The following is a 21,935-nucleotide window of genomic DNA, read 5'->3' as shown; positions in this document are numbered from 1 at the left end:
CCCTTGTAAGACTGCTTGTTTCTGGTGGCTTTGGCAGGCTGACTGGAATGGGTATGGGCTGGAAATAGTCTCTGTGGGGTACTATGCCTGAGACTGCCTTAGTGAGGTGGCTAGGGCTGGAGTAAGCCCAGGCCACAAGCAGTCCCTGAGGAAAGTTGCACCCAAGGCTACCTTGGTGCTGCAGCTGGAACTGGACAAAGCCCTAGCCATGGGCAGTCCCTCGGCCTAGGTTGCCTTGGTAGGGATTCTGGAGCATGAGCAGGTGTAGTTTGGGTGGAGGAGGGGTACTCACCCATCCCTCTGACCCTAGAGAGGGCTCCAGTAGTTATTTGCTTATTTGATGGAAACTCTAGGGTTGATAAATTGATTACCTTACTGTACAGACTAGGTGCTCTTTAAAATGCTGTGTTGTTGTGTTTTTTTTTTCCATTTTCAAAGGGTAGGTAAGTCTGTGTTTATGCTCCTCAGCAATATCCTTCCCCACAACATTTTGCTACTTTTGAGGTATGGTTCCCATTGATACCATGTCTCCATCTTTACTACCCATTTCTTTGTGGTCCTTCAATGTACAGTAGGTGTTCAATCAGCCACCAAGAAATGCTCTCTATATAGGTCTAAATCAGTGTGTCTGTGGCAAGAGATGAGTTCAGGGCCTTCCTGTGTCACCATCTCGGACCCCTCTACTTTCAAGATATATAGTTTAATCCTTATATTTTGATCCAGATATGTTACCTATATATGTTCCAGAATGAATGAGTTATACTTGCCTTAATTCTTTTCTCCTCTGAAAACTTCTTAGCTGAGAAGTCTCTTAGAGATTATTTAATCCTACCCTTCCATATCCTCCATTTTATGGGTGAGTCACCAGAGACCTATGGAGGAATAAACTCATACCTCGGGCTAGCAAATCACCCTAGAGCCAGGCCTGGCATTCAGTTTAAGGAGCCTCTGGTTGAAAGCTCTCTGAATACCTGAAGAATTTCACTTATCATTTTTCTACTTAGCTGGAAACTTCTCCAAGAAGGAAGCTAACCCATTATTCTTCTGCCTGCCTCCACAGCTCTGGGTCAACCAGGAGGATGGGGTGGAGGAAGGGCCCAGTGATGTTCAGAATGGGCACCTGGACCCTAACTCAGACTGCCTCTGTCTGGGCCGGCCACTCCAGAACCGGGACCAGATGCGGGCCAACGTCATCAATGAGATCATGAGCACCGAGCGTCATTACATCAAGCACCTCAAGGACATTTGTGAGGTAGGCTCAGCTATGGATGGCACATGTGGGATCACTCAGGGTAGGATAAAGAGCATTTCCTTGAAGAAGTGATAGTCCAAAGATGTTAGAAAATACAACTGGACTAGCCTCCTATATTCTGTTCAATGGGTGAAACTGCTCCTTTCGGTTTCTCAGTCTCTGTTTGATTCTCCCCTTTTTGCTATCTACCTGTCTCACTTTCATATTCATGCTTCTCTCTCTCTCTCTGCTTCCCTTGGTCCCCTCCCCAAAATCTCTACCATTATCCTCTTGGTGTCTGATTCAGTTGTTGTTACCCCCTGTAAGGGCCTGAACTCATTATAGCAACACACATCTCCCTCCAAGCTGGTGGTTCCCAAACTTGAATTTGCATGAGAGTCCCTGAGAGAGCTTGTTAAACATGCAGATTCCAGCCCTCTTTTACCACACCCACAAAGTTGTGAATTCTCAGACTGGGGTAAACTACAGGCATCTCTGTGTTTTTTAAGTATCCCTGGTAATACTAATGCTGCCGGTCTTCTTCCTTCACTTAGTGTACACTGATTTTGTGTTTTAGCAGAAAAGAGCTTAGGGAGAGAAATCTACCCAGTATAAAGGCTGATAGGACAAGTTTCAGCTCTTCCACTATGCCAGTCTGCCCTCCAGGAACTGTGACTCCATATTCTCTAACTACATCCGTTCCATCTCTCTGACCTGAGTGAGAATGAGAACCATTTTTCTCATAATGCTTTAAGCTCAGCAGAGACAAGTTGACATTTACAAAGACATTTTACTAACACTATGGTAAAACCACTGAGAAATAGAGAAAATAATATTTTTTTTATAAAACACCCCCCCAACACACACACTATAGCATTCTCCTTGACCCAGGACAAATTCTGAATATATTTATCATCTTCCTTCCAGATGAGGTATCAGGTCCTACTTTCTGTCCTTCAGCCCTGCTGAGTAGCATCAGGGCCATAATACAGCTGAAACGTTTTTCAAAGTTCATGTTTCTTTAGAGCAGTGCTGCCTAATGGAATTTCCTGCAGTGATAAAAATATTCTGTATCTGCATTGTACAACACAGTGGCCACTGGCCAGCTATCTATGGCTATTGAACACTTGAGATGTGGAGAGTGTGACTGAGAAATGGAATTTTAAATTTTATTTAATTTTAATCTTAATAGCCACATATGACTCATGGTGACCATATTGGACAGTACAGTTCTGAAAAGATTAAGGCCAAGGATTTTGAGCCTTAACTTTCTTTACCTAACTCATTTCTTACCCCTCCCAGGAAGATTAAATGTTATTTCCTTCCCCTTCCCCAAGGAGGTAAGGTAGGGTGGAAAGAATAAGGGCTCTGGGGACATAGAGTGCTGGCTTTCATATCTTAATTTAGAAACTAATTAACCCTATGGTCTCAAAAGTCTTCCTTAACTCCTCTCACCTTCGATTTTCAAATTTGTCCAGTGGGCTTCATTTTACTAACCTCTTAAAGTTATTTAGGAAATTAAGTGAACCTAATGTTGTAAGTATTTGGGGAAACTTAGTTTTACTTTCCCTCCTTCCCTTTTCATCTATTCACCCACTCATCCATGTCTCTCTTATCTTTTTCTCTTCCTCCTACCTCCACAGAAATGGCTGATTTTTTTTTTTTTAATATTGCCTTCCTGGAGTTCCTGTTGTGGCGCAGTGGAAACAAGTCCGACTAGGAACCATGAGGTTATGGGTTTGATCCCTGGCCTCACTCAGTGGGTTAAGGACCCAGCATTGCCATGAGCTGTGGTTTAGTTCACAGACATGGCTAGGATCTGGTGTTGCTGTGTCTCTGGCGTAGGCTGGCAGCAACAGCTCCTATTAGACCCCTAGCCTGGGAACCTCCATATGACGCTGGTGTGGCCCTAAAAAAAGACAGAAGACAAATAAATAAATAAATAAATAAAAATAAAATAAAATATTGCCTTCCTGACCTAGGGATTATCATACTAAGGGAAGTAAGTCTGACAAAGACAAGCATCACATGGTATCAATTATATGTGATATCTAAACAAGGATCCAAATGAACTTACTTGCAGAACATAAACAGATATAGAGTTTGAAAACAAACTTATGGTTACCAAAAGGGACAGGTTGGGAGGAGGGGTGGACTGGGGTTTGGGATTGGCATATGCACCCTGAGGTATATGGAAAGGTTGGTCAGTGAGGACCTGCTGTACAGCACAGGGAACTCTATCCAATGTTCTGTGATGATCTATCTGGGAAAATAATCTGAAAAAGAATGGATGTGTGCATATGTATAACTGAATCACTTTGTTGTACAGCAGAAATTATCATAAAACTGTAAATCAACTATACATCAATAAAACTTAAAAAAATTACCCTCTTGAATGTGTTATGTGGCATTGGGCATCAAATCATCAATGCATGATTCATTCAGCAAAAATTTAGTTGGAGTTCTGCTCCATGCCAGGCTATGGACATAGCTTCTACCCTCAAACTGTTCTGCCCTAGCCCAACAGCATCTGAATCAACTGGAAGCTTGTTAGAAATACATAATCTTTGGAGTTCCCATCATGGCGCAGTGGTTAACGAATCCGAGTAGGAGCCATGAGGTTGCGGGTTCGATCCCTGGCCTCGCTCATCGGGTTAAGGATCCAGTGCATTGCTGTGGCTGTGGTGTAGGCCGGTGGCAACAGCTCTGATTTGACCCCAAGCCTGGGAACCTCCATATGCCAGGGGAGCAGCCCTAGAAAAGGCAAAAAGACAAAAGAAAAAGAAAGAAATGCATAATCTTTAGCTCAACTCCAGACCTGAGTTCAAACCTGCATTTTAACAAGGTTCACACTTGACTTAACAATACATTTTAAAGTTTGGGAAGCAGTGCTAAAAAAATGATAGCTTTCTTATAGTGTCATATGGTCTGTAATATAAGTACAGTCTGTTATTTACCCATCAGCCAAGGGATGCTCTTAAGACCTAAGTCAGTTTATATCATTCCTCTGCTCAAAATTTTCCAATGGCTTATCATTTCTTCCTGACTAAAAGCCAGAGTCTCATTATTACTTACAAAGGCCTATGTGATCAAACCTCCCTTGCCTCTCTGACTTCATCTCTTGCTCTTTTCCCACATGCTTTCACTACTTCGGTTACAATGACCTCTTTATGTTCTTTAAAAAGACCTGACATGCTCCCCCTCATAGCCTTTTCACTGGCTTTCCCTTCTGCCTAGAGCACTCTTCCCTCAGATGTCTACATGGCTCCCTGTCTCAACCCCTTCAAGCCTTTACTCAATACCATCTTTTCCTTGAGATCTTCCATGATCATTCTTTTTAAAACTGCAACTTTGCACTAACCTGTTTTGTTTTTATCCATTGCATTTACTGCTTTATGACATATTATATATTTTGCATATTGTGACATATGCAATATTATGACATATGCAACATTTATGACATATTATATATATGTTTTATTTATTTCCCTTCTCCCCCACTAGAATGTAAATTCCATGAGAGACAGGGGTTTTTGCCTATTGATATGCTGATACATCCTCAACACCTACCACAGTACTTGGCAGATGGTAGCTATTCAACAAACATTGTTGAAAGTCAGAATTAAATGTAAGTGCTCATGTGCATGTATTATTTTGGCAAAGTATATTTGTATCTTATGCCATTTGATTTGTCAGACAGGAAATAAGTTTTTATTGTTATTTATATTTTCTAGATCAACAGATTCAGTCTGTAAGATGCAAAATTACTTTCCCAAAGTTCTTAGGCATTGGCCCAGTGGGAGTTATTTAGTCTTAGAAGGATTTTGTTCCCAACTTTCAAGCGTCTTGGCCTCTTCCAACAGGTCATGGGCTCAGGACATCAATGCAAGTATTTATCTTTCCAAAAGAGGGAGTGCTATGTTCCTACTTTGAGGAATTGTCTTAATCTGGCCAACCCAAACAAAGCTATTGTTGGAAATCTGTGAGTTCTGTATCTCTTAATTATTCTTGATGCTGAAGCTAAGGGTTTAAATAGGAAATATCTCTTTGTCTCACTCTGCAACTACAGGTGTCAAAGGAATGTTTAGCCACAGTAAAAGAAGGGTAGAGAAAGGTGTGTCTAGCTAGGCCAGAAGACAGTGTTTTAGCTCAGGGTTGTATCACCTCTAAACCAAATGTGATGAGTAGCAATATGGTTTATAAGAAAGAACAGCAAAGTAAGAATTGAGAGTCCTAGGTTCAGGTCCTACCTTAGTCACTGACTGACTGAGAAATTCAGGTGAATCTTTTCCATCCTAGACCTTGTTCCCCAACTCTTTTTTTTTTCTTTTTAGGGCTGCACCCTTGGCATATGGAGGTCGCCAGGCTAGGGGTCTAATTGGAGCTGTAGCCGCTGGCCTATGCCACAGCCACAGCAATGGCAACACTGGATCCTTAACCCACTAAGTGAGGCCAGGGATCAAACCAAAAACCTCATTTCTGCTGCACCACGACAAAAACTCCTTGTTCCCTAACTCTTAAATGAGCAATTTGGAAGACTTGCTCTTTAAGTGCTATCTGGGTCTTATTTTCTCTCTGATTCTATGATATTTAGATATACTGTCACTAGAGAAAGTTGTGGTAGTGAACCAAGTTACTTCTGCATTTTATGCCATGTCTTCCTCTGCACCCATGAAGGCATATCTCAACTCAAGCATGAATATGTTAATATGGAATAATCTACTCCTTCTGTAGGTTAAGGGAGATCTCTAAATACTGCATTCAGTATAGAAAAAAAGGTCACCATCTATTAGACATCTATTAGAAAATATTCATTCATTCATTTATTCATTTATTTATTAATTACTTCTGGGAGTAGAAAGTGCCCCACAAACATTTAAGTTACACTACCTTCATTTTACAAATGAGGAAGTAGGAAATAGGATGTTTTTTATCAAAGTTATTCAGTGAGGCCAATAAGGGAAAATATAATTTTCAATGAATTCTCTGAAAAGATGACTTTCTTCTTTCTAAATCCAGACAGTGGGATAAAAGATTCTTAGCTTAGTTTTACGTCACCTTGACCAATGATTGGTTGTAATACCTCTTATAATCTTTGAACTTATATTATGATCAGAGAAACTGAGACACAGGGCAAGCAAAACTAAATATGCCTCATAAAGTTGCTTCCTCTTCCTCTCTGAGGAAGATAATCTCAGTCATCCAATACCTGTGAAATAAATTCTGTACTCAAATGCTTTAGGAAAGCTGAACTAGCTTTCTGCAGTCATGTGTATTAGTGTTTCATACCCTTCACTATCAAGAAATTCTTCCTAGGTCTAATTGAGTTTATCATGCTATACTTTCATGACATTTCCATTCATATATTTAAGCCTGGAGTTTTCAAATTTATTAGCCATTTGGTTTTTCCTTTCTATGCCTCTCCTGAAGCTTCCCAATTGCCTTTATATTTTGGTGTACACATAGAAGATAACACATTATATAAAATAGTAATATTTGTATAGCACACTAAAGTAAAAGGATGAGACAGCTCATTGACCTGAAGTGACCAGCCAAGGGGTTTCTAGCTGCTCTAGGCCCTACTTGCCCATACCACCAGGGCACTCCAGGACCTCTTCCTATCCTTAGTCCATTTTCTTGTAGGTTCTCATATTTTTTCTTGCTTATTTACAGAAGTTCCTTTTATATCCCAGATAGTAATCTCCTGCCAGTTTCCCATGTTGCAAATGTCTTCTTTTTATCATCCTCTTACTTTTTAATGGTTTTATTTCATTTGAAGAAAGGATTTCTTGGCTCAAAAAGGGAAAGAAGAAAAGAACTGAAAACTAACAATTTAAACATTGTTTCTAACTTACCTTTTTCCATCATTAGCATGAGAAAAGCTAGTCATTTTGCAGTTATTCAACATATATTTATTAAGCAGCAGCTATATGCCAGGTCCTGTTTTAAACTCTAGAGATACAGCTGTGAACAGGACAACCATGGTCATCATTCCCTAATTTTAATGAAATTATTTTCAAGATGTTTATCAGGTCTCCTGTCAGGTCTGATACTTAACAGGCAAAATAATATATGATGTCTCTAGAAAGTCAGAACTGGGTGGGGCCCTGGAAATCTTTTATGATATATGCATTTTAGAGATGGATACACTGAGGTACATATTTGCAAGAGCCCTTCCCTAAAGGGTTTTTCAAAGTTTAGATGTTCCAGAGGCTCCTTGATCCATCTTAATTCCCTGCAATTTTAGGAATCTTCCCTAGAGGTCATGGCTATGGTTTGTATCCTGTATCAAGGTACTAATTCCAGCTCAGTGCACTACATGTAGTTTTCTAGATCAACCCTTGTAGGTTTAGAAACAGAGTGAAGGATTTCCCATTGTGGCTCAATGGGATAAGGACTCAATATAGTATCCACGAGGATGCAGGTTCAATCTCTGGTCTCGCTCAGTGGGTTAAGGATCTAGCATTGCCACAAGCTGCAGTGTAGGTCACAGATAGATCTGATGTTGACATGACTGTGGTGTAGGCCTGTAGCTACAGTTCCAATCCAATCCCTAGCCTGGGAACTTCCTTGCTGCAGGTGCGGATGTAAAAAAAGAAAGGAAAAAAGAAACAGAATGAAATACATGGGTAGCCTTCCTTGCCTGTTGTGATTGATTTTATTCCCGTAGTACTGCCTTTCCACCCATGCACACTACTCCTAGGAGAGATGAGGCTCTCAGAAACTACCTCTTTTCAATCAGTTCACACCTACTGCCATACCGCCCTTTTACTTTGTCTGCAGGGCTACCTGAAGCAGTGCCGGAAGAGAAGGGACATGTTCAGTGATGAGCAACTGAAGGTGATCTTTGGGAACATTGAAGACATCTACAGGTTTCAGATGGGCTTCGTAAGAGACCTGGAGAAACAGTACAACAATGATGACCCCCACCTCAGTGAGATAGGACCCTGCTTCCTGGAGCACGTAAGCATCTTACCCTTTGAGGAGGGTTTTTTTTTCTTTTTTTTTTTTTAAGGCTGCACCTGTAGCATATGGAGGTTCCCAGGCTAAGGGTCAAATCAGAGCTGTAGCCGCCAGCCTACACCAGAGCTGCAGCAACAGCAGATCCTTAACCCACTGAGCGAGGCTGGAGATCAAACCTGTGTCCTCATGGATACTAGTCAAATTCAGTTCCGCTGAGCCACTGTGGGAGCTCATTGAAGAGGGTTTTAAGAGAGATTTGGAAGCCATGGGAGGAGTGTGTGAACTATCTGGTTCTTCTCAGTTGCTTTATCCTATGGTAAAGGATTGATTCCTCTCTGACCCTGTTGTTTACACCCTTGCTAGAGTATAAGGACTTAGGAAAGTACTGTGATTTGACCTAAGACTCTTTCTTTGCTATCCTCTTCCTTTTTTCCCTCTCCTTCCAGACAATTACCTGTAGGATTTTTCTTCAACTTCTCTTTTCTGTTCCTGTTGGGTTCAATTTCCAATGGACCCAGTGTTTTGGAAAGGACTCTGAGCATATGTACATATTACAGGAATCTGAGAGAATGACCATGGTCTCCGATCACATGAAAGTGGGCCCCTGCAAGGCAGGGGAAAACACTGGGATAGGGGGCATGACAAGTGTAGGTAGAGGGGCCACATGCGTTAGAGAAAAAATTCCGTGTTTTCACTAGGAAATAGGAAATGAGGATGTGAGACCTACCTTTAGGGACTCTCTGGGTAACTTTGGGTAAGTTCCTTACCTTCTTTGAGTTTACGCACATGAAGTGTAAAAAAGTTTCACTGTATACCTCTGTGGTTCTCTAATATCTTTTGGGTCGCATTCTTACAATTAGGTGACCTAGTTGTTCTGAAAACTACTCTTCCTCTTTTTGTGAAGTATTTAAAGAGGTAATACATGCACATGGTATAAAATTTAAATGACACATGAAAGTGTACAGCTGAACATAAGTCTTCATTTAAATTCTCCTGCATTGAATATGGGAATGTGTGTTGAGAGGCTATCCCTAAGGCCACCCCTATGTTCAGCAATTTGCTCAAAGAAGTCCCAGGACTCAGCATATAATCATACCCATAGTTATGATGCATTACAACTAAAGAATACAAAGAAAAATCAGCAAAAGGAAAAGGAACTTGGGTCAAAGTCTGAAACCTGTACCTGGTTTCCAAGAGTCCTCTCCCATTGGAGTCACACTGTCATACATAACTCCCCTTGCAGTGAGTTGTGACAACACATGTGAACCGCATTGTTCATACAACTGTTTAGGCACAGTGAGCCACCCTTGTCAGGGAATGGTGAGAACCCTCTTGAGATCCAAGTTCTAAGATGCCAAGTTCTTAGACAACCTTTCAAGAAGCCCTTTATAGGATATGCTAACTCTTTTTTGCACAGTATTAAACTGGTTTGACCATTCTAGAAATCACCTGGGTAGTATTTATCAAAGCAAGAAACAAAAGACTAGATATAGCAATTTGTGTAAATATCATAAATATAGTATTGAGTTGGGAAAGTAGAATATAGAATAGTGGTTTTCAATTGGAGTCTGCCCTGTGCATTTTAGGGTGTTTAGCAGCATTCCTGGTCTCTATCTACCAGAGGGTAGTAGTACTCTCCTAGTCATGACAACTAAAAATGTCTCCAGATATTGCCCCCTGAGAGATGAAAAGAATCACTTATCTACTGAAATGATCATATGCTTTTATCCTTTAATCTGTTAATGTGATGCATTTGGATTGAGTAATTTTCATATGTTAAACGAGTATTGTATTTACTGTGATAAACCCTATCTAAACATGGTAGGTTTTTTATGTATTAGTTTGACTTTTAAAAACTATTAGATTGTTGACCCTTTTATTATTCAGTTCTAGGACTTCATTTTTTTACCAGCTTTGTTTAGGTATAACTTATAAACAACTAGGTTCATAAGTGTCTAATTCAATGGGTTTTAACAAATGCATATAGTTATGTAACTACCAACATAATCAAGATATAGAATATTTCTATCAGTTCACCAAGTTCTAATATTCTCTTTGTTGTCAGTATTTGCTCTGACTCTGGCCCTTGGCAAACAGTGATCTGCTTTCTGTCACCACAATTTAGCTTTTTCTTAGAATGTCATATAAATTGAATCACACAATAGTGATCTTATGTGTTTAGCTTCTTTCACCTAATGTAATTTCTTTGATATCCATCCGTATCGTTACATGTATTATTAGTTTTTTAAATTATAATTGATTTACAATATTCTGTCAATTTCTGCTGTATAGAAAAATGACCCAGTTCTATGTATATTTTTTTTCTTTTTCTCACTTTATACTCCATTATGTTCCATCACAAGTGACTAGATATAGTTCCCTGTGCTATACAGCAGGATCTCATTGCTTATCCACTCCAAATGCTATAGTTTGCACTTTTTAAACATTTCTTATCAGATACTAAGATAATTGAGAACATTGAATATTACAGAAAAAAATTTTCTTTATTAGATATGTTTTTCTGATTTTTTAATCTGTCTTGCCTATTTAGTTTCTCTTAAGAATAGTTTCTTAAAGTCCATGTTTAATAACTTCATCTTGATTTCTTTTCTCTATCAATTTCTCTTATCTACTATACACCTCTTAGGGTTTGCTCATGTCTTATATTCTCGTGTACCAGGTTAATGTTGAATGAGTACTGAACAATGTATACAAAAATTGTAGAGATATTTTTCTTGGAAATAATTTTAAACTTACAAAAAAGTTAAAAAATAAGAACAGTACAAAAGGTACTGATACAAGCATACCTTGGAAATGTGGATTCCAGACAAGGTACCCATACAGGCATACCTCAGAGATGTGGGTTTGATTCCAGACCACCATAATAAAGTGAGTCGCACATTTTTTTTTTTTTTTTTGGTTTCCCAGTGCATCTAAAAGTAATTTTACATTATACTGTTGTCTATTAAGCGTGCAATAGCATTATGTCTAAAAAACATACATGGCTTAATTAAAAAAATACTTTATTGCTAAAAAAATGCTATCATCTGTGCCTTCAGCAAGCCATAATGTTTTTGCCAGTGGAGGGTCTTGCCTCGTTGTTGGTCACTTAAGGTTTGGGTGGCTGTGACAATTTCTTAAAATAAAACAATGAAGTTTTCTACGTTGATTGACTCTTCCTTTATTAACAATGTCTCTGTAGCATGCAATACTGTTTGACAGCATTTTACCAACAGAAGAACTTCTTTCAAAATGGAGTCAGTCCTCTCAAATCCTGCCACTGTTTTAGTAACTAAATTTATGTAATATTCTAAATCCTTTGCTGTCATTTCAACTGTCTTCACAGCATCTTTACCAGGAGTAGATTCCTCCTTTAGAAACTACTTTCCCTGCTCATAATGAGCAACTCCTCATTCATTAAAATTTTATCATGAGATTGTAGCAATTAAGTCACATCTTCAGCCTCCACTCCTAGTTCTAGTTCTCTTGCTGTTTCCATCACATCTACAGTTCCTTCCCCCACTGAAGTCTTAAACTTTTCAATGTCATGCATGTGGGTTGGAGTCAACTTCTTCCAAACATTTTTAAAAATTATTTTTTATTCTTAATTTTTTTTTACTTTTTTTAATTTCCCCAATACATTATTTTTTTTCTAGTGTACAGCATGGTGACCCAGTTACACATACATGTACATATTTTTTTTTCACCTTATCATGCTCCATCATAAGTGACTAGACATAGTTCCCAGTGCTACACAGCAGGATCTCATTGCTAATCCATTCCAAAGGCAATAGCCTGCATCTATTAACCCCAAGCTCCCAATCCATCTCCCTCCCTCCCCCTCACCCTTGGCAACCACAAGTCCTTTCTCCATGTCCATGATTTTCTTTTCTGTGGAAAGGTTCATTTGTGCCATATATTAGTTTCCAGATATAAGCAATGTCATATTGTATTTGTCTTTCTCTTTCTGACTTACTTCACTTGGTATGAGTCTCTAGTTTCATCCATGTTGCTACAAATGGCACTAATCAAGACAGTGTGACAGTGTGGTACTGGTACCAAAATAGACATACAGACCAATGGAACAAACTTTTGTTAACATTGATATTTTGGCCTCTTCCCATGAATCATATGAATGTTCTTAATGGCATCTAGAATGGTGACTTTTTTCTAGAAGGCTGTCGAATTGCTTTGTCTAGATCCAGCAGAGGATCACTATGTATGGCAGCTTAGCCTTACAAGATGTATTTCTTAAATCATAAAACTTGAAATTTAGAATTGCTTCTTGATCCATGGGCTGTGTTAGAAGACATGAAAACAACAGTAATCTCATTGTACATCCCCATTAGAGCTCTTGGGTGACCAGATGAATTGTCAATGAGCGGGAATATTTTGAAAGGAATTTTTTCTGAGCTAATGCTCAACAGTGGGCTTAAATTATTCAGTAAACCATGTTGTGAACAGATTTGCTGTCATCCAGGTTTTGTTGTTTCATTTATAGAGCACAGACAGAGTGGATTTAATGTAATTCTTAAGGGCCTTGCAATTTTCAGATTGGTAAATGAGCATTGGCTTCAGTTTAAACTCACCAGATGCATTAGCTCCTAACAATTTAGCACTTGCTGCTTCACCTTGCACTTTTATGTTATGGAGATGGCTTTTTTCTTTAGACGTCATGAACCAACGTCTGCTAGCTTTACCTTTTTCTTCTGCAATTTTCTCACCTTTCTCAGCCTTCGTAGAATTGAAGAAAGTTAGAGTCTTTTCCCGGATTAGGCTTTGGCTTAAGGGAATGTTGTGACTGGTTTGATGTTCTATCCAGGCTACTCAAACTTTCTCTGTATCAGAAACAAGGCTGTTTTAGCTTTCCTATCATTCATGTGTTCACTGCAGTAGCACTTTTTTTTTGTCTTTTTTTGTTTTGCTATTTCTTGGGCCGCTCCCAAGGCATATGGAGGTTCCCAGGCTAGGGGTCGAATCGGAGCTGTAGCTGACAGCCTATGCCAGACCCTCAGCAACGCGGGATCCGAGCCGCGTCTGCAACCTACACCACAGCTCCAGCAACACCAGGTCTTTAACCCACTGAGCAAGGGCAGGGATCGAACCCGCAACCTCATGGTTCCTAGTCGAATTTGTTAACCACTGCGCCACGATGGGAACTCCTGCAGTAGTACTTTTAATTTCCTTCAAGAAATGTTCCTGTGCATTCACAACCTGGCTGTTTGGCACAAAAGGGCTAGCTTTCAGCTTATCTCAGCTTTTGACATGCCCTCATTACTAAGCTTACTCATTTCTAGCTTTTGATTTAAGGTAACGATATATAATACTTCCTTTCACTAGAGGCCATTGTAGGGTTATTAATTAACTTAATTTCAATATTATTGTGTCTCAGGGAATATGAGGCCCAAGGAGAGGGAGACAGATGGGGGAATAGTGCAGCAGTCAGAACACACAACATTCACCTTCTTACATGGATACAGTTTGTAGCACCCCTAAACAATTATAGTAATAACATCAAAGATCACTGATCACAAATCACCATAACAAATAGAGTGAAAAAGTTTGAAACATTGCAAAATTACCAAAATGTAGCACAGAGTCACAAGTGAGCAAGTGTTGGAAAATTGTGCCAATAGACTTGCTCCTCCAGGATTGCCACAAACCTTCAATCTGTAAAAAATGCAGTATCTGTGAAGCACAGTGAAGTTAAGTGCAATAAAGTACAATAAAGTACCATTTACCCAGATGCACTTAATATTAACATTCCACTGATCTTGCTTTATCATTTGAACTTACTTACCCTATCTCCTTACTCTCCCCTCCTCCCCCTTTTCTCTCTCTCCTTTTCACTCTCTCTACACACACACACACACACACACACACACACACACGTATGCGGGTATATTTTTTCCTCAGCCATTTGTGTTTAACCTGCATATATCATTCCCTTTACTCCAGAGTGATCAAAGGTCTATTTTCTTTTTCTTTCTTTCTTTCTTTCTTTTTTTTTTTTTTTTGGTCTTTTTGCCTTTTCTAGGGCTGCTCCCATGGCATATGGAGGTTCCCAGTCTAGGGGTCTAATCGGAGCTGTAGCCACTGTCCTACGGCACAGCCACAGCAATATGGGATCCGAGCCGCGTCTGCAACATACACCACAGCTCATGGCAACACCGGATCCTTAACCCACTGAGCAAGGCCAGGGATCAAACCCGCAACCTCATGGTTCCTAGTTGGATTTGTTAACCACTGAGCCATGAGAGGAACTCCTCAAAGTTCTATTTTCTAAGGAATATTTTATTTTATTTTATTTTATTTTATTTTATTTTATTTTATTTTATTTTATTTTACTTGTCTTTTGTGTTTTTAGGGCCACACCCACGGCATATGGAGGTTCCCAGGCTAGGGGTCAAATTGGAGCTCTAGCCGCTGACCTACACCACAGCCACAGCAATGCCAGATCCAAGCCATGTCTGCAACCTACACCACAGCTCACAGCAACGCTAGTTCCTTAACCCACTGAATGGGGCCAGGGATCAAACCTGCATCCTCATGGATCCTGGTCAGATTCATTTCTGCTGAGCCACGATGGGAACTCCTCCTAAGGAATATTTTATGGAGATAATTTTAGGCTCTGGATGATGTGATTCCTACAAACAGAAATTTATTATATTCTCCAGATATTCTAGCTTTTCTCAGTGGTAATATTTATCTAAAACCATTTAGTCTACCACTACCTGAATAGAACCTCTGACCTATCTCTTTTTATGATCCAGTGCTAGAACTTTAATGCCATAATGTGTTTTACTCTTTTCAGGGCCAATCGCCTCTCATTATCCTTCTTTTATAAAATTTGCTTGCTATTCTTATGTATTTTTATATAAAGATTTTTCAGAATTATTATCTAACTCCCAAATAATTTCTTCATATTACGTTATGAATCAAATTTGAAAAGATTGACATTGTTATTATTTTGATATTTCTACATAAGATCAGAGTCTGAATTTCCATTTCTCCAAAACTTCTTTCAGAGTCCTCAATAGCCTTTCCCTTTCTCTCCATTTTTCCTCTGCTCACAGCAAGATGGATTCTGGATATACTCTGAGTACTGTAACAACCACCTGGATGCTTGTATGGAGCTCTCCAAACTGATGAAGGACAGCCGCTACCAGCACTTCTTTGAGGCCTGTCGCCTCTTGCAGCAGATGATCGACATTGCTATTGATGGTTTCCTTTTGACGCCAGTGCAGAAGATCTGCAAGTATCCCTTACAGTTGGCTGAGCTCCTTAAATATACCGCCCAGGACCATAGGTAAGGGATTGGGGGAGGCAAGAGTGAGGGAGAGAGCCTCCTGTACATGTTGGTCCTTATTGAGAATGTATGTCCTTTTGCCTTTTCTGAGCTTTTGTAAATTTATATGTGCAATGGCATGACGATATATTTATTCTTGGTTACCTCTCAAGACTGTTGTATATATAAAGTGAAGCAGTGCTTATAAGAGTCTCCTATAAATTTGAAAATCAATATTTACACAAAATCAGTATGCATCAGTATTGTACAACTTAGACACTGCCTTCAGGGAGCTTATAGCATGGTCCTTAGTTTGGAGTACAGCCAAATGAATTGACCGAGGTAGAATAATTCATCATTTTATTCTGCTCTAATAATCATCATTTTATTCTGCTTTCCTTAATAGAGTCAAATTTCTTGGTACCAGACTGCCCAACTTGTAATTTCGTCTCAAAGGCCATATTCCTGGTCTTCTTTAGTGTCTTCAACTCTCCTCAGCCTTGTCCCAACTGTACCTTTTCCTTAGACCCAGAGCATGACTTGGGGGAAATAGACTTGAGACCTCCCCTGAAGTTTCTTATTCACAGTTTTTTTCAGTATTTCCAATAAACTCAACCCAGAAAGGACCAAGGAGCTTATCTCTCTCTGAATGGAAATGAAACTCCTAACCCCCTACCAGTAAGTCGGGAATCATCTACAGTGAACCATTCCCTACTCTTTCACATGCTTTACTTCACAACCTAGAGCCCTCAGCCTATTTCTAGCCTGCTTTTAATTGGTTTTAAAACCCTGACCATAAGTTTTTTAGCCCAACTCTCAGCTCTCTTCCTAAGCACTATAATAATAATGAGCCTTTTGCAAATTTCCCTTAGTTTCTGCCCAATTCTCATCAAGCCTGCTTCCTACTTTCATTTGGCTCCATTGCCTAGTTTCCTTGGAGCCGACTTCCTCACATAGTTGCGTAAAGCCATGGTGTAGGTCAGTCAGTTTTGTTTATATCAAGCTTATAGGCCAATCCTTAGGTTTATTTTTAAGTTGATATTTTTCCTTTAGTAAACCATGTGCTTCAATGGTTCTGGAGCACTGGACAGATTTCAGTTTTGAAACCAAATGTAATACTGAGCTCTCCTTTGTGTGATTAACAACACCAGTGGTAGCTCTGCCTTCCATGCTTTCATAGCTGTGAGGGAGGCAGGTATAGAAGGACCTTGAAAAGAAAGACTCTGCTCCCTTTTCCCTGAGTCTGTTTACTAACTGGGGGATTGTAGAAGTACTCATTAGACATGAAATATGGAGGTGACTAAATCTAACTTAAAAGATTTAATATAGCACATTGTCAGAACTGAGTCCCGAGAGTTCTAAGGATATAGTTTCTTGTGAGAGCTAATAGTATACTGAAGAACTACCACTAAAATTAAGATATTTTAAAAATAAAAATGGAAAACATTTGTAGTACCTAAAATGGAAAGGGCTTTAAAGACAGATCTTCTAATCAGATTTCCTCATTCTATGGATATAAGGGCTGAGTCTCAGAAAGGGTAAATTTGCCATTCCTATACTCCTTTACCTTGTGAGTGAAACTGCTACCTCAAAGCCTTCTTGCCTTCTGGGTACCTGATCCCCTCTCCTTCTACCACCTTAACTCTAGAGTACTGAGAGAGTGGCTCAGGCAGTGGCAGGCTATACCAATCCCTGTTCTCATTTGAGGTAACCCATTAGTCCCAGCACTATCCCCAGGCCATGGGCCACTCCTTCTGGCCAGCCTCAGGAATCTGTATTAAGATGATAGCTCCTATGAAACATGTCAGAGCAGCTCAGATTTGAAGGCAGTTAGAGGCTACTGCCAGCTTGAAGGTTTAGTCAGATAGGTGTTCAGGTAGGTCTAAACTGCAGGCAGGCAGAGTAGTTTCTGAGGGATAAGATTAGGTGGATAGAGGGTGATAAATGGAGAAGAATACTACCTTCGTTTATCAAAAGGTAATGTCTCCACCCCACCCCCCACCCAACCTTTCTTAAGCTGACAAGAAAGACTCTATAAGAGGGAGGTTAGCTAACATGTCTGGAAACAAGACAACCTTGGTTCATTTGGTTTCCTTACTAGGATACTGGGCCCAACTTCATTTGGAAGCCTGAGGGCTCTGAGCGAGTTCAGACTAGACCACAGCTATTTACTTATTTCTTTCCTCACTCCTAAAGCTAGTGGGGAGGGTTAAAGGTGGGGATATTTCCCACCTCTAACCATTGTGAGAAAGGCTGCCAGCTAAAAATGTCAAAGCTTGAATGACAGTATGGCACAGTGGCAGTGATAAATTCATGGCTGAGTAATACATGGGATCAGGCAGAGGCAATGGGTATTCTCATGCCAGTGCTGTCCAATAGAACTTTGTACAGTGATATAAATATTCTATATTTGTGCTATTCAATATAATAGCCACTGGCCACTGATGGCTCTTAGGTACTGAGAAATGTAGCTGGTGTAACTAGAGAACAAAATTTGAAATCTTTATTTAATTTTAATTAAATGTTGCTAGTGGCTACCATATTGGACAAGTGCAATGCTATGCTTTACCTCCCAGAAAGTGGCTTATGGCATTTTCCCAAAGCTTTCTAATCAGAGAGAGGAATGGTTGGGAGACAGAAAAAGGCCCAAAGAACAGAGGTGATTATTTATGTCAGTAACTACTGCACTGCAACCATGTCTTCTCTCATTACCCTAACCTGCTTCTAAATGGCAGATCCAGATAGTCTTGCCAGGGCAAAACTTTGACAGTGTTACAGAGCACAATAGTTCCCCCATAGGTTGGAGCAAGTAACTGAAGAAGGATGAAATGTAACAGGAACAAATGTAATATTTTATAGTTGAGTCTAATAAATCAGCAATTCAAGGACAGACTGAGAGAGATAAAACTTCTATACAGCATATTTTAAAGAGATTTAAGAAGTTTTGGTTGACTATAAGTTCAATATGAGTCAGAAGTGAGATCCAAAAGAAAAACTGATAATAACTAACATTAATTAAAGCTCAGAATAAAGAAGAGTTTTGGGTGTGTGTGTGTTTTATGTTTGTTTTAACAGAGTTTTCTTGAGACAGAATAGACTGGTTTAGAAGGTATAGTGAGCATCCTGTCACTGGAAATGATAAAATATAATAGCATTTGAAGACTGGTCTGGCAGATGTGCAGAGAAAAGACTGGAGCCAGGGAGGCCAGCTAAAAACAGATATTGTGTGGCATCTGCCCTGGCAGTTAGAATCCCCTTTCTCCTGTGCTGTGTTTGTGCCACCAGTCCACACTTCAGTGTATTAGTAAAGAAAAAGACAGTTGCTCTCCTCTTCTTTTCCTCCTTTTGTCTTTCTAATTGGTACTGGGACAGAAAGCAGGTTAGTGACCACAAAGCATGTTCAGTTTCTCTGAGGAAAAGGTAGTTAAGACTGAACTGTAATTCATTTTCCTGCCTTCTCAATTTATTGTAACCCCACCAAATGTCTGGGATCTCACTTTTAATCTGCTTTTCACAGGGTTGGAAATTAGAGAAAGCAGAAAAACTGAGCATAGTGGTATAAACCTTCAACAAGTGGGATATCCGAAGTCCCAGGAAGCTAGGCCTCGTATTGCACTTCTGGAATTAGTAGTTTAGAGATAGGAGTTCCTGTCGGGGCGCAGCGGAGATGAATCCGACTAGGAATCATGAGGTTGCGGGTTCGATCCCTGGCCTCTCTCAGTGGGTTAAGGATCCGGCATTGGTGTGAGCTGTGATGTAGGTCACAGACACGGCTCAGATCTGGCATTGCTGTGGCTCTGGCGTAGGCTGGCAGCAACAGCTCCTATTAGACCCCTAGCCTGGGAACCTCCATATGCCGTAAGTGCAGCCTTCAAAAGACAAAAAAGACAAAAAAAAAAAAAGAAAAAAAAAAGAAGTTTAAAGAGATAAAGCGATAACTCCTATAATGTCTATACTAGAGAAATGTTTTATTTGTATTAGTGATACTGCTAACAATTACTATGAGCGAAGAGTAACACAGTTTTCGTGAATTATTAGAACTTAATAATTAAGCAAATTTTACTGTAATTCTCCCCATTTTATGGATGGGGAAACTGAGTCACTGAGAGAATGAATGAGACTTGTCAAAGGCCATACCACTAGTCAGTGACAGAACTAGGATTTAGGGAGTCCCCGTCGTGGCTCAGCAGTAACAAACCCGAGGAGTTCCATGAGGACCTGAGTTCAACCCCTGACCTCCCTTAGTGGGTTAAGGATCTGGTATTGCCATGAACTATGGTGGAGGTTGCAGTTATGTCTCAGATCCTGTGTGGCTGTGGCTGTGGCTGTGGCATAGGCCAGCAGCTGTAGCTCCAATTTGACCCCTGGCCTGGAAACTTCCATATACCGAGGGTACGGCCCTAAAAAGACAAAAAAGAAAAAAAAAAAGAAAAAAAAAGAAAAAGAAAAAGAAAAAAAAAAAAAACCCTAGGATTTGTGCCCAAGGAGTCTGGCTCTAGACTCTGTTCTTAACCACTGTGCTACATCCTGTTTCTATATGGTGTAGGAGGAAAGGTTTGGATGTTATTTCATAGTTACTTTGGCCAGAATTCCCTAGAAATAAGTGATGGAACAGATGGTAAAGTTGTCTGGACCATGCCATGTGTGAGGTTCCCGTCTTAGTCCTTGGCTGATTGTGTCAGATAGGGCACAAAAAGAATGGCATAAAAATATAGGAGTCTATTTCTCTTTCTTGTTAAAAAAAAAAAAAAAGGTCTTCAGGTAGGCAGTTTAAGACTGCTATGCTGACTCAATAGTTATCAGAGACTTAGACTTCCAGTTTTCTGTTATCCTATTCCCCAGGAGTATGAACCTTGTCATTTATGGTCTAAGAGGGTTGCTAGAACCCTCTATGTTCCAAACATCTGCGTATTCTAAACATCAAGATTAAGTAAGGACCAAAGAAGGGCATGCTGTCTTCCTTAAAGGAGGTTTCTTATAAGTTCTAACTAGCACTTTTGTTTACTTATCACTAAACAGAACTTGATCACATGAGTCACCTCTTCCTGTAAAGAAAGATAGGAAATGTAGTCTTTTACTCCATGTGGCATAGATTGTATCTGAAAATCAGGGCTCTGTTACTAAGCAGAAAGAGGAGAATGGATATGAGGTTGGTACCCAGCAATTTGGTTCTATAGCACATTGACTTATCCAACTTGTAAATTTGTGTTTCCACAGTGACTACAGGTATGTGGCAGCTGCTCTGGCTGTCATGAGAAATGTGACTCAGCAGATCAATGAACGTAAGCGGCGTTTGGAGAATATCGACAAGATTGCCCAATGGCAGGCCTCTGTCCTAGACTGGGAGGTAGGACACTTACCAGTAGGGGCGTTGGAGAGTCTGAATACCTTAGCCAGAACCTTATGTCTTAGCCAGAGATGAGCACAAAGTCATTATATTTGAAGGGCAGTGGAAAGGATTTAGATTAGAGCCAAGATGAAACTTCTTCATAATGAGAGTTCTTGTGTACTTGAATAGCTTTCTAAGACGTTTGGAGAAATCTCTGTGACAATACTTCATTAGGAAAGGAAAGAATCATCTCTTCACTGCCAGGAAACAGTTGGGTTGACTCAGTAGCCTCAGCTCTTTCAAGTCCTGGAATGTTATAACCACCAGAAGAACACTTGGATAAGGAGGATACTACTAATGTACTCCTAGACAAGAATGCAAGGTTGGTTCTCTGATGCAGGCCAGCCAACATACTTGTTTTCTTTTTGATGGGATTACCACACCCTGATATATCTATTAGTTCTTTGCAAGCCTATACACTTGGGGCTGAGGCCACAACCATCATCCTTGTCCAACCACTAGACCAGATTCTGTATTATTTTTTAATTTATCATCTGCTTATAAAAATAATTCCTGAGCCTTCAATTCTATTGGAAACCAGCCATGACTTCTCTGAACTCAAAGCCTTCAGTGAAGTCACCAAAGCCTTCTCTTCAGAGATGCTTACTTGCAGAAGATATACACAGCCTAACTAATAAATGGAGATTTTTTTTGCTCTAATGCCACTGCACTGTTGAGTTACAGAGGTATCTGTTCATTTGAATTAAGGTACTGAATTTTAAGTCCTCACAGGTACCTATGTGTTAAGTACACTATTTAGTGTTTGTCTCTTGTGCTGATCAAGAGAACCAGGAGTAATGACATTCCACATTTATCTCTCAGGCTCAAGTTATGGAATCTGACAGTCCAAAGCTAACATAACCAAGATGAGAGAGGTTAGGCATGCTACCAGGGAGGAGGTGGCATATGGAAGTTCCCAGGCTAGGGGTCAAATCGGAGCTTAGTTGCTGGCCTATGCCACAGCAACAGAGATCTGAACCTCGTCTGAGACCTACACCACAGCTCACAGCAATGCTGGATCCTTAACCCACTGAGCAAGGCCAGGGATCAAACTTGCATCCTCA

The 21,935-nt window shown here is 40.0% G+C and overlaps 1 protein-coding gene across 5 annotated transcripts in view; it reads left to right on the top strand.

The window, feature by feature from the left end:
* ARHGEF9 (Cdc42 guanine nucleotide exchange factor 9) overlaps positions 1-21,935 on the top strand; it is a 298,553-nt gene that overhangs the window by 208,744 nt on the left and 67,874 nt on the right. For all 5 annotated transcript variants that reach the window (XM_047764828.1, XM_047764824.1, XM_047764825.1 and 2 more), the window contains 4 exons: positions 1,061-1,252; positions 8,015-8,194; positions 15,271-15,503; positions 20,700-20,829. In XM_047764828.1, coding sequence (XP_047620784.1) covers positions 1,061-1,252; positions 8,015-8,194; positions 15,271-15,503; positions 20,700-20,829 — 735 coding nt within the window. The remainder of the gene's footprint in view (positions 1-1,060; positions 1,253-8,014; positions 8,195-15,270; positions 15,504-20,699; positions 20,830-21,935) is intronic.

Source organism: Phacochoerus africanus, chromosome X (assembly GCF_016906955.1).
Source record: "Phacochoerus africanus isolate WHEZ1 chromosome X, ROS_Pafr_v1, whole genome shotgun sequence".
Classification (NCBI taxonomy): Eukaryota; Metazoa; Chordata; class Mammalia; order Artiodactyla; family Suidae; genus Phacochoerus; species Phacochoerus africanus.
Note: the sequence above shows the minus strand (reverse complement) of the source record. Positions and strands in the feature narration are given on the sequence as shown.